The 14,164-nt window shown below is 38.0% G+C and overlaps 1 protein-coding gene across 3 annotated transcripts in view; it reads left to right on the plus strand.

The window, feature by feature from the left end:
• The window catches only part of NET1 (neuroepithelial cell transforming 1), a 51,882-nt gene that overhangs the window by 29,029 nt on the left and 8,689 nt on the right, over positions 1–14,164 (plus strand). The window contains exon 1 of one of the 3 annotated variants that reach the window (XM_027121517.1): positions 11,510–11,746. The exons of the other annotated variants lie outside the window; for them this stretch is intronic. Within the exon in view, the coding sequence (XP_026977318.1) occupies positions 11,654–11,746 (93 nt within the window). The 5' untranslated portion in view covers positions 11,510–11,653. Of the gene's footprint in view, positions 1–11,509; positions 11,747–14,164 lie in introns of those variants that run through there. 3 annotated transcript variants of the gene reach the window in all.

Here is a 14,164-nt window from a genome sequence, read left to right on the forward strand (position 1 = left end):
GAGGGTGGATGACATTGGGACCTAGGAACATCTGGGGAGGAGGGAATTTGTTTGGTTTTTTTTGTTTGTTTGTTTTTAAGATGTCCAGGTGATTCTTGCTTATAGCCAGGGTTGAAAACTACTGAGTTAGAGTATGGCATTCTTAAACTTATCCTTCCCCCAAAAATAGATACTGTGTCGACTCCCCATCCCGTTTTTTGCGTGGGCTTTCATCTAAGTACGATAGTTAGTATGTAATAAGCTAAATGTAATCAGTTCGTATGATCATTTAATGCCTGTTGCTGAAAATCATTCACTTTATTTACCTCTATATTTCATAGCCATCTGTTTGATGAATGAACAGATAAGTAATATTGGTCAAATAAATGAAATAAGACCTTGGATTTGGGTAAGGATGTAACATGAGCATTGTGTTATGTATTTTGACTTAGGATATTTTATATGAAGAATTTAGTATTAATTGAATTATCATGTGATGCATCATTGGCTATGAAGCTGTGATTGCTTATCAAATTTGTCTCTAAGTAAAATTTCAGCACTATCTTTTATCAGGTTGTCTTACTACTGTGGTATGTATAAGTTTATTCATTTAAAAAAAAAACACATTCCAAAGGTGTTTCTCAGCTCTGTTTCCTAGCAGCCATAACCTTGCCTTTTTCTTCTGATAGGAAGAGTCAGAAGTGACTGTTTACTTTGTTAATGTGAAATAATACTGGGATGAGTAATACTGAGTCATTTTTATGACTGAAGTTCTTTAACTCTGATAGTCAGTGATCAAAAAACAAACCAAAACACTTCAGAAGAAATCTTTTAAAATATATGAACGGTTCGTTCTTTTTCTCAACGTTCAGATTTGGGGATCTCATTTTCTTAAAAGTTAAATAGCCTATTGAAGTGTTATATTTTGAGTATTGCTGTACTGTGCAATTTTAGATTAAGCCTAATACTAAATTATGTATTTTATTCCTTAATAACTATGACAGGTAATTGGTTATTTTCCTGGGGCACAGATTTGAAAAGTTTGAAGCTAGCTGACACACAAAAGCTGGTGACTTAACTTATGAATAAGGCTACCTTACCACCCTTCACTTGGCATTTTGATATAACTTGTTGAACAAGGCTACCTTACCGCCCTTCACTTTGCATTTTGATATAACTTGTGATCTCTACTGGTTGCCCTGTAAAATAATAAAACATTGTTTCTCTGTGACAAAAGTCCAGAAAATAAAGCCAACTGCTGGTACAGGTGATAAAAGTTAAGAGAAACCAAAGGTATATCAAAATGGTTCCTCTTAACTTAAAATATAAAAATTAAATATAAAACAATTATTCCTGATAATGCTCTAAAAAGCCATTAATCCAGAGCTATTTATCCTTAAACTTAATCATTCCTAGATAGCTATGAATCATTCCTAGACTGCTATGTGCATCTAAATGCTATGTGCATCTAAATACTTTTGTGTGCTTTTTAATTGTAAAAGTAACACACAAATGCATTGTCCTTGTACAAAAGTAAAACAACTTTTTCAAGTCCCCTCTTATCACCTCCATCCTCTGAGGCAACCAGTTATTATTTTATGTGTTCCAGGTCCTTTTCTGTTTATTTACCTACTTCCACACAGGGTGTATAATGGTGACATATATATGATTATCCTGTACTTATGCTATAGCTTGCTTTTGCTATTTATATCTTATCACTACATATAGGGCTACCTCGTGCTTTTTTTTTTAATAGTATTCCATATTATTAAAGTACCATAGTCTACTTAACCAGTCCTTTAAGTATGGCCCTTTAGTATATTTTTCTTTTCTTTCCACATTAAAAATAATGCTTAATGTACCTCTTGCTTGTGCACAAAGGAGGGACCATGCTTATGTCTCTAATACAGTTACCCAGAAGTGGAATTGCTGGGTTGCAAATTTCAGTTTTGATAATACTGTTCATTTGCCTTCCAGAAAAATTTGATAGATTTTCACTTCTCCATCAGTCTATGATAATAAACATATCCCTATACTCTTGTTAGCCCTGGATTTTATTAATATGTAAAACCTTTTTCCAATTGTTGTGATAGACAACCAGACAGAAAATTAATAAGGAAATAGAGAACTTGAACACCACCATAAACCAATTGGACCTAACAGACAAATACAGAACATCTTACTGCAAAACAGAGGAATATATATTTTTCTCAGGTGCACATAGAGCATTCTCCAGGATAGACTATATTTTAGGCCACAAAACAAGTCTTAATAAATTTGAAAAGATAGAAATTATACAAAGTACTATTCCAATCACAGTGGAATGAAACTAGAAATCAGTAACAGAAGGAAAACTGGAAAAATCACAAGTAAGTAAAACAACATACTAGTAGACAGCTGATGGGTCAGAGATGAAATCACAGGGGAAATTAGAAAAGACCTTGAGACAAATGAAAATGAAAGCAAAATATACCAAAACTAATGGGATGTAGCAAAAGCAGTGCTAAGAGAGAAATATATAGCTCTGAATGCTCACATTAAAAAGAAAGAAAAAAAGAAAGAGGGGCTTCTCTGGTGGCGCAGTGGTTGGGAGCCCGTCTGCCAATGCAGGGGACACGGGTTCGTGCCCCGGTCCGGGAAGATCCCACATGGCGCGGAGCGGCTGGGCCCGTGAGCCATGGCCACTGAGCCTGAGCGTCCGGAGCCGGTGCTTCGCAACGGGAGAGGCCACAACAGTGAGAGGCCCGTGTATCGCAAAAAAAAAAAAAAAAAAAGAAAGAAAGATCTCAAATCAACAACCTAACTTCACACTTTAAGGAACCAGAAAAAGACAAACAAGCTAGACTCAAAGCTAGCAGAATGAAGGAAATAATAAAGATTAGAGTAGACTGAAATAAAATAGGGAATAGAACAGTCAAGAGAGAAATTGAGAAAAATCGATGAAACTAAAATATGTTTCTTTGAAAAGATCAGAATTGACGAACCTTTAGGTAAAATGACTAAGGAAAAAAAAGACAAGACTCAAATTACTAAATTCTAGAAATGAAAGTGGAGATATTACTACCAATTTACAGGATTAAAAAGGATTACAAGAGTACTATGAACAATTGTACACTAATAGAATGGATAACCTAGATGAAGTGGACAAATTTCTAGAAACACACAACCTACCAACCTACCTAATCTAAAGATTAATATTTAATTCAGCATTGTGAAATTTTCTTGTTTTTTAGTTTATTTTCATCCTTTTATTCTCTGGTCTCTGCTTCTAAAACTCCTATTCAGAAGATTTTGGAATATCTGGAACATCTTGAATTACTTTATATGTTTATTACTCTCTTTTATTCTTCCATTTTTTCTTTCTTTTTTTTTTTTAATTCTTCCATCTCTTAGTCTTTCGTGCTATTTTCTGGGAGAATTCCTTAATGTACTAATTTCTCATTAGTGCCTGTTCTGCTATTTAGCCTAACTATTGACATTTTTATTTTGACAATTTCTTTTTAATTTCCACAATCTCTAGTTCTTTGTTTTGTTTTCTCATAATAGTCTTTTTTTTATTAATATATTTTCTCTGTTAGGTTTCTGGGGATATTAATTATATTTCTTTTAACATCTCCTATTTGTTCTACTAACTAATATAAAATAAGCCATAAATCAAATGAAATTATGCTACGGCCAGTGAAGCTTGTTTAGAAGTTATGAACTCTAACTTTTGGACTTAACAGTTGTGTGTTACTAGTTGTTTGACTGTATAACTTATATAGCCATTCTAAGCCTCTGTTATCTGTACTTAAAGATAAAATTTTAATCTCAAACTTCATTCGTGGCTCTTCTCCACTCCCCAGCATATTCGATCTTCATTCATTCATTCACTCACTCATTTCTATCAATATATTTTGGAGCTCCTACTATGTGCCAGACACAGAGAGCAAAACAGTCTTTGCCCTCATGAAGCTTACATCCTATTGGGGTCATAGATTATAGCTGTCTGCGACTCTAGAAATTTGTGGGGGAGACATGTATTCTAGTCTTTGAATACCTCTCTTCACCTCCTTAAGACCCAGTCTCCTCCAGGATGTTAGGCAGGGAGAAAGGACTGGAAATAAGATAGTCACCTTACTGGATGAGATTACAATCCTTTTCATTGTTGGCTGTAACTTCTGTTCTAAATTTCCCTCTATGGGATCAATGAGAATGAGTGATGGCTAATGAGGAATCCATTCTGGGAAACTCCCCTAGGTATTGGTAGTCTCTTGCAAGATTTAGCCACATCTTTTTGATGACCTTAGCAAGCATCATACCAACAGCCCTTCCAGTGCATGCTACCATCCCAGGGTAGGGTCTGCCTACCCTGATGCAACCATGCCAGTAAGACCATCTCCCCAGTCTCTTCTCTGTTCCTCATACTGGTAGAACCGGAAACTCATGTGGAGTCAGTGCCATATTGGCCCTCTCTGCTATTGAGAGTCCCTAAAGGATGGAGGGCTTGAGGAGAAGAGAGAATAATCTCTTTGCATGAAAAGTGCAGGGCCCCAAAGACCAACAGCTTTATTTCTCAGGCCTTTTCTTATTTTGCTGGGATAGTCCCAGGGAGAGACCTGCTGATATGCACGAGATAAATCATCCTGTTTAATTAATGCCTCCAGAATACTAGCACCTCTGTACTCTTGATAAGCATTAACATGAGACAGGGATTCTCCCACTTTGTGCACACTCCGAAGGGCCATCTGCATGCCTCTTCTCCAAAATACTTTGTCTCAATCTTTCTGATTTTGCTCCTTCCAAGTCCCTGACCAATCAGCCAGACCATTCACCACTTCTCAGGGGCCTGTATGGATCAGTACTTCATGCCCTTTCTCCCTCTGTATAAAGTGAACAGCCACATGTGCTGCCTACAGCTCTACCCACTGGGTAGAGCTTTACCATCCCTAAATGGGTGCGTAATCGTGCTCAAAACAACAGATGAAGCTATCCACCCGTGAACTAGGGCCAAGTTTTTCTCCTATGTTAGTTGATTATTGAGAACCCCACCCCACCCCCACCAACAGATGAGGAGTTGAAGGGGAAATTTCAGTGTAATATACCGGGTAACATGGCAATCTGTTCAGTAATTTACTTATGCCCTTTGGACTGGCTCAGGCCTGATTCCAAATGACCATTTCCATGGTACCTGGCCAATCCTGTGACTCAGTTGGTATACTTGGCCTTGTTCATTTGGGGCGGCTCTAATTGCATTAGTCACATGATGTAACATGGGCAGGTCCTCAGTCTTTACTATGGCTGCTAGCACACCAGGAGCTGCTGTTCAAACAGCAAGTGGTTTCCTGCCATGGAAAGCATACCTAGCTTCAGAACCCTAGGAATCTGCATTGAATTTCTCTTCCTGGCCTTGCCAAAGACGTCACACAGCATCTTTGTCTACCATAGACATCTCAAGCTTGATCAGATACACTGGCTCACATGGCCTGCAGGGCACCTGACACCCAGCCTGGACCTGGTACAGTGGCCTCTCTTGCTCTGGATCCTACTCAAAACTGTGAGCGTTTCAGATTACCTCATTAATGGGTCAGAGCAGAATTTCCATGTGCAGTATCTGCTCTCTTCAACCTAGTGCCATGCCTCTTTCTTAGTGCTGGGATGCAAAGTGCAACAATTTGACCTTTACCCAGGAGGGGAGATCCCAGAAAGCCTCAGGCCATTGGACCTATTAAAATTTTTCTAATATGGCAGCCCTTGAATTTTCTTGGCATGCATTTGACTTCCTAGACTGTCCAGAATACTTGTCATTTCCCATTCACCACATCCTGTTAGTATGGTGTCATCAGTATTCTAGACTAACATGATGCTCTATGGGATGTCAAGGTCCTTGTGGACTCTGTGACAGAGAACAAAAATGTTAACAGCCTCAGGACATGAAATGTAGAGTGCTGTCTTTACCACGTAAAAGATAACTACGTTTGCTCCTTACTAATGGTTATTGAAAAGAACACACAGGCTAGATTAATAGCTGTATACCAAATACTAGAGATGTGTTGATCTGTCCCAGTAAAGGTTCTACATCTTGCACAACAGTTGAGATTAAAGCTCCCACTTAAGTTTTCAGTGGTCCACTGTTAGCCATCACAGGCCATCTCGCTGCAGGAGGCACACAGATCAACTGAATGGAGATACAGTAGAGACTACCACTCCTACCTGCTGTAATTCTGATGGCCATCTCTGCGTTTTCTCTCGGTGTGCAATATTGCTTCGGTTTATTACCTTGGCCCAGGTGTAGGGGGTGAAATTTCAGGGGCTCCCACTTGGCCTTTCCCTCTGTAATGACTCTGAGAACTTGAAGGTTACCACCTACTTTTTCAGGCTTTTAAAGCAATTAACAAAAGCCAGCCAACTCTGCAATCCTTACAATTACTATTGCCCCCATGTTGTTCATTTGTCACCACTGCTATACATATGTCATTGCTTCACTGCTCCATCTGTACCCAATTCATATCTTGGTCCTTATCACCATTTTATCAATGAGTGACCAGTTCCAGAATCCCATCCGGTGTGTCTAATCTCTAGTGCCAGTCTCAGTGTCAGTGTCTTAGCCGGTGTTCCCTCCAGAAATCAGAGCCTGAGACGCGAGATAATTGACAGGTAGTCTCTTTTCAGGTGTGGTGCCAGGGAACAAGGAGGCAGCTCATGCACACATCTAATTATGGGACCTTCTAAAGAGCCATGTAAAATACACCACACAGTTGTCTTCTCAAGGGTCTGAAGAGGGGCTTTTATCCACTAGCTCCTGTGCTCCATTAGTCAATGGCTGTCCCATGGGGTGTTAATCCCTCACACTTCCAGGCTACACGTGTAAATGCCACACTCGGCATCCGAGAAGCCAAGGGTGGAAAGCAAGAGGGGCGCAGCTGAGGCCAGGACCTGTTGGAGGCGGGGCTGGTTGCTGCAGCAACAACTGGAGTAAGAAATGAGCTGAGAAAACAGGAGGCCGGTGCGAGACAGTGTTGTTGGTCGTCAGGTTTTGACCTTAGCTGAGTTTCAGGGAAAAAAGGCAGAAAATCCCACTCAACATTTTGTTACATAAGTATAAGCGATCTTTACGTGATACTGGAAGATCCCTGTGTACTTGAAATAAAAAGTCACCACTAACAGCACCAATACCCAGTTTTATTTGCTGCTTGTATTATCATTGCAAAAAGAACCATGGTTTTGATAACACCAAGCTTCTTAGTCTTTCTAATAGTATTAACTGATCTGAGTTGATCTTTTCCCAAAGTAAATTCTTAGTAAAGCTTGGACATACTGAAATTTTAATCCAAATGACTTTTAAGAACTCAAATCCACGTACAACTTCATTACTAACTTCTTTCATACTCATCTCATCCAAATGTAACTGCCTGTTTTAGTGTTGTTTTTAAACTTATTACTAGATATTTTAGAACTCTGATTCCTCAGAAGTTCCATCTTGTTAATATTTCAATCAGTGTTTCCTTTTTTAGTAAGATTTGAAATTCTGTTTTTAACTAACCTATTTTTAGTGAGATACATAGTAGTTATTTGTAATCTTGAACTCTAGAGTTTTAAAATGGAACATCGTTTTTTTATATTTAGAAAAAGTCCTTAAAATATTTCTTGTGAACTGTGTAATCTTTTTATACACTTGTACAATTTTAAAATATATGTTTAATTTATCAATATAAAACATGAGAGCTACATAGGGCTAAAGATAAAAATTTTACTATCAATATAAGCCCTTACAAACATAAAGTGGAAAAAAGTAGGTTGGCAATTGCATTTCACAATATCCCTTGTAGAGGGCAGCAGAGAGCTTAGATTTTTGTTTTTTCTTTACCCATAATAAGGCTTTCCTAGCCTAAGTTCCAATTGCTTGTTATTGTTCCAGACAAAAGTAAATAAAAACAAATATCTGTACCAAAAAAAGTAATGATTATTCTTCAGCTTTAATTTATTTCTAAATTCCAGAATTCTAATTTCACATTAAAAGGAGAAAAACGGTAAGTAGGGTAATAGTCCTTTTTCTGTAGAGAAGGGAAACATCTCTCTCTTTACCTTATTCAAATTTTAGGAAAGGAAGCATTGAAGGCTCCATACAAACAGAAGAACAGAGGCTATAACTAAACCTGGTTTTTGGAAAACAGTAATTTTATCAAAAACTTGATTTCTTAAACAAAGCTGCATTATTATTTTTAGATAACACAGTTATGTTTTTAAGTTTATAAACTCTAGATTTTCTACACAAAGAAAAGACACTCAACCAATCTGTGTTTCAATTGTAGAAAGTCATATAAATAATTGCTATTAATAACATGATCAGTAAAGTAAACCATTGATTGAAATAAGATCTCTTCTAAAACTTAAGCAGCTGGAACTATTTTGTTACTATCTTTTTATTTACCTGCCTATAATACAAGTAATCTCTCTACTGTGGTTTTATGCTTTCCTTCTCTATAAAATGTTGGCAGTTATTTAGCAAAACTAGCCTGGGACTAGGAGATTGGGTTTTAAACCCAGCTCTGCTCCTAACTCGTAGAATGACAACTAGCAGTGCCTGAGCACTGAGCTGTACAGACCGGTGCTGAAGGTGGTACACGGATTGTCTCACGGGGAAGAGACGTTGCAGCCACAGTTGAGCAGACCAGATTCAAACCTGTTCAGCCACTGATGACCCATGCAACTTGGGACAAGTTTCTTAAACTTTCTGAGTTTCCTCCATCTGTAAAATGAAGGTAATAATACGTACTTCATAAAGTTGGTTGAATAAGATAATATGCATAAAGCTCCTGGCACAGAGTAAGGACTCACATTTCCTTTTTCTTTTTCCTCACTATCCAGTTTCCTCGTAAGAAAACTGAGGAGGATGAATTAATGATCACAAAGGACCTTTTCAGCCCTTGTATTTTATAGAGCATTGTTAGAGTCAAGATTCTCTCAGGCTCATGGCTCAGAGTGCTAACTGAACATTCCTTGTCCATTGTTGCTCTTATAGATGCTGTCTACAGTTGTCTGAATTATATTTAGACCACAAACCTGAACATCCAAAATGAAACTAAGATTTTAGGTTTGGTGAGCTGGGATTTTTCTACTGGGACTATTCACTATTAGACCCTACTTGGTTTTTGCAGGCTATTTCTGCATTTAAGACTTCTACCTTTACCCTTCGGATCCTTACTGAAGGAGAGAAATGAGAGATATCCTTTCCCCTCGTTACCTTGGTCTTACCTCTATCAGAACTAAATAGAAAAACATAGTTTGGAGAAAGACATCAGGTAAGAGACCATGAGAATGCCCTAGCAACTTCTTTCCTCACTCCCACTCTGCATAAGTCCTTTATTCCCTTATGAAACTAAGTAGCCATAAAGTATTGGCCTTACTTGCAACCATCTTTTAACTGATGAAACTAACTGAACCAGACTACTGGGTTCTTATTAACTCTGAGGGCTTAAGCGGATCAGCGTTCTTACCTGTAAAATTACGGAACTGGATTCCATGATCTCTAAGGTGCTTCCACTTTAATGCTGTGGAACTACCTACCACAAACAGCCTCTCAAGGCCAACTGCATCACGCATGTTGCCCAGGTGTGACCTGGTAATAAAGAATAGTTGACGAAATATAACCAATCACCATTACTTTTTTCAAAAGTCTAAAAGCAGAAAGACAAATTAAGAACATCATCCCAAATGCAAAACACATTGATGTTTATGTAAGGGCAGCATTCTTTCTTCCTGCAAGAAGTAACACTGTCCTGCGAACCTTAGTAAATTGTTTTTTACAGATTATTTGTCATTATAGTCTATGTCCACTATTACTCTGCTCTATTCACTCTTCAAACCTTTGTGGTTTCTCTTTTGTCTTCTGCTGAACTAGCACACTTGAGGTCTTCATTAAACTTGTAATCACTAAATCCATGAATCTTTTCTTACCCATCTTAATCTTTTTGTCGTAACTAACACCTTTTCTTCCCTTGGCATCTCTCCAAAGTTAGATCCTTGGGCCTCTTTTCTTTTTGTCCAGATTTTCTCCCCCAGGCATCTCATTCACTTCAGAGCTTCAACTCTGATCCCTGTGTCTCCGACTCCCCAGTCTAAATCCACCCTCTGACCTCTTCAAGTCCTTGTCCAACATTTCCAGGTTCTAGCTCAATAGTTTTATTTGCATGTTTTTCCACCACCCAAGACTCAGTATATCTAAAATGAAACCCAGAATTTTCTTTCAAAGCTTATTCCTCTGTATTTCTTTATTTGCATTAACAGTTACCCTTCCTAACTTTACAGTTGTTGGCATCTTTGACTTCTTGCATATATCCTTTTCCTTTCCCACTGGTCCTACCTTAGGCAAAGTTCTTGATCCCTGACTGTGATTTTTGCATTATGGTTCCAGCCATCTTTCAAGCCATCTTAAACACCACCTTACAACATACCTCTCATTATCTCTCTCACGTGCTCAGTAAAGCCCTCTGCTCGTCTGTCTTTACCCACAGCCTGAGACGTCAGGCTGTGAGTTTGCTTTTCATGCTCCTTTGGGAAAGCCTTGCACTTTTCCCTTGCTCAGACCTTTGAAAAAAATAACATGACCTTCAAGGTACTGAAACAACATGTTACAGCCTCTTCCCTAGTGTCTTTGCCACCCTCATCTCATCTGCCAGAATTGGTTTCTTCTCCTGAACTCCTTGCTAGCTGTACAGCTTATTTTGGACTTGTCAAAAGCTGTCTTGCGTTACTTATCTCTTCATGTGGCCTAGCTTTACACAATGGTCTGTTAGCGCTTTAGGAGCGTATATGAAACCTATTTTTTTCTATCACCCATAGCATCTAGAATAGTGCCTTTTACATAGATTTCTCAGATTTCTCTGACCCTAATAAATCCTAATAGAAATGTTTTTGCAAATTATCAGCATCATATCATTCATAGTAGCATATGGTTAAGAGGAAATCCTACTTTTCGAAATAGAATACAGTACTTACTGTTAAAGAAGAAACTCTGCTTTGTTGCAGGCCTACCAAACCAACAGAAGTAGGGTTGCTTCATAGATGCAAGGCTTTGGACTAGAAATTGCACTTACGTAATATAAAAGCAAGGCTCCTGGATAATTAGGCTTTTCTTTAGTATATACATTTTTTAACTCTGAATTACAATTTTCTTAAAGTTGTCAAGTTGTCCGTTCTAAATTATTTTCTAGGAAATAGGGTTTTATAGAAAAAGTATCCCTGTGTGCAGCTAAGTACTAAGAAAGGTAACCTAGATACGCAATTCATTTGTCTTTGGGAATGCTTTTTAAATCAGGAAAAGCCTTACAGTAACCCAGTTTCCTTTTCCCCTCTGGTCTCACTATAGAAATTCCAAACCTCTTGATAAAGAGCTTTCTCTGGCAGAGAAAGCGGAGAGGCCTAGGTGTGCCCCGCTGTCAGTTAAGGGCTGTCACGTGTCCCTCGGGTGCCCGCCCACTAGACCCGGCCCAGCCGGACCCGCCCACAGAGCCTGGAGTGCTGCTGGCGTCTCGAGCGCCCGCAGAAGCCGCTACGCCGGAGACGCTGGGTGATGGCTGCGCGGGGCAGCTGAGCGCCCAGCCGAGCTGAGCCGAGCCGGGCCGAGCCGGGAACTTCCCTGCAGGCTGCCGACTCCGGGAGGACTTGGGCTGGGGGCGTGAGGTACTCGGAAAGCATGGTGGCGCACGATGAGGTCGGAGGTCTCCTACCTATTAAAAGGACTATACGAGTCCTCGATGTGAACAACCAGTCCTTCAGAGAGCAGGAGGTGAGACTTGAAAAGCCAAAGGAAGGTTTCTAACTCCACGGAACTTGAACGATGTTTAACAGTTTATTAACAGTATATTGTTAAACTTAACTTTTGATCTCACTGAGTATTAAAACGTATGACTTTGATTTACATGCAGGTTTGAAATGTGTTTAGGAACTATTTATGCATAGTGTAGCTTGAGTGTACACAAACTTTTATACAAAAGAAAAACATTTTAAATGTATATGCTGTTCAGTTTGGTTAAATTGGTCACATTTCTGATGCTTAATACAGTTTTCTGTTTGGTTGGGGTTTTTTGGTTTTGGGGGGGTTTTGACCTGCATTTATTTATATTACCTAGTAAGTCTTAAGAACTGCTTTGTGGAGTAGGAAAATAAGAATCCCTTCCTTGCAAGTTAGTGCTAGTGAACAAAATGCCATCTGACCTAGTGTTCATTTTTCTTTCCACGTCTAATAAGTTCATTGTGTGTGACTTTTGTTCTTAAGAAAGCAAAATGTGTTAAAATATTTAAGCCAACAAACCGTTATTTAGGTGCTTCTGCCCTCCTTGCTTTAATTACGTAAGTCGTACTTTTTTAAAGTCTTTATGAACATTTATCAAAATAAGTGATTTTTATGCCATTTTATTTAATTTTGATCGTTGCCTTAATTGTGGGCATTCTATTTATATAGCACACCACAATATATATACACTCCATGGTTATACTATATTATTATATTTCTTATCTTCATTGGGGTGATGGTTTTGTGGCTGTATACATATATCAAAATTATCTAATTATACATTTTAAATATGTGCAATGTGTTGTATATCTCAGTATAGCTGTGTATCATACATACGCACACCTTTTGGTAGTTAGAATAGCTGCCGTCTTTCAAAGGTATGCTTTTATTTGGTGTGATTTGGCTTTGTTTTTCTATTTGTTTGGTTTTGGCTTTTGTTTATATGTTTGTTTTCTCAAAAGTGGTCATCAGTGTAAATACTAAAACTGAACTAGTCTTTTGAACTAGTCTTTTTGTTTGGTATCAGACGCCAGCCATGTTCTGGCATACCTTTATTCCAAAGATTAAAAACACCAGGAATGTTGTCAGGTTTTTAGCAACACAGCCTTAAATAAATAACTAAATTTGACTATTTCTATTACTAAGAGGAAAGGGAAGACATCCTGTGAGATAACTCATCTTTATCTTTTTATAAATAACTTTTTCTTTTCATTCTTCTTAAAGTTCTTGCCAGGTAGAGGAGAAAATTATTTATCTAGTAACCCAAATGAGTAAACCCAGACACATGTTTTTTTGTGTGTCTTGATTTGGTTGACTCTAGAAGAGACCCTCCTGGAATATATTCTCTTACGTGACATCATTAGGAGAAAAAAAACGTTTTACAAAAAAACCGGGTTCACAACAGAATTTTTCCATGTTGTTGCTTTTATGTGCAAGGTACATTCCAGTAAAAGATTTGAAATTGATGTTAACAATTTTCTGTTTATAGATATCCAGAAAATATTTTAAGGCATAAAATCTGACTACAACTGGATTAGTAAAATAAATAGATTGATTAAAAACTCGTCTCAAGTCAGATTCCCTATAACAACGCATGTGATTGCCTGGCTAAACTAGATAGTGTGGTTAAAAGGTAACCTAAGTAAACAACATAAATGAATATTACAGTTCGTAAAGTGAACTCTAGCCCTGGTGAAAGGTTGCCTACAGTAGAAAAAGTTCCTTGAGTATGTACAACTTGTTGGTGTTCTTTATCTATTCCCGTAAGTTTTCAGATTGTCTTTTGAGGAGGGTGTGTAGTTTCAGTATCTGTACTCGTTCTTTAAGCTTCTTGTATTTACCATAATGCTGTTAACAATGCTCCAAAACAAAAATAAACAACCACGGCAGCAAAACCATTATGAAAGCCTTATTCTGGGTGATGGTAAGATAGGTAGAGTCCTACTCCTCTCTTCCTTCTTTACCTCCAGACCCTGTACCTGCATTGTGTCTGCAAAGGGGCAGAGGTGGGCGGAATCCCAGCTCTCAAAACACCAAACCAAAATAAAGTGGCTCATCTAGACCTCTAAAGAAAAACTGCTTTTGGTTGTAGCTCACATGAACCAAATTCTAATCAATAAAGAGACAATTTTTTGTCCCTACCCTATAGGTGACCTGTGAATGCGTAGTTCATAACACTTTTCCACAAAAGTTGTCTGTATGATTTTTTTCAAATAATGTATTTATCCTGAAATTCGTGAGCCATATTCAGTATTATGCCTTTACATTTCAGTCACACTTTTTGAGTTATTTTATTCATTAAAATTCTTCATACTTTTGAAGTAAATATATATGCTAAAAGTTTGTGTTGTGTCTGCCAAACATTCATCACATACGAACTTTTAGTAAGGCAGGAAAGTTACTTTTGGATCT

Source organism: Aethalodelphis obliquidens, unplaced genomic scaffold (assembly GCF_003676395.1).
Source record: "Aethalodelphis obliquidens isolate GAN/ISIS:26980383/991018 unplaced genomic scaffold, ASM367639v1 scaffold23, whole genome shotgun sequence".
Taxonomy (NCBI): Eukaryota; Metazoa; Chordata; class Mammalia; order Artiodactyla; family Delphinidae; genus Aethalodelphis; species Aethalodelphis obliquidens.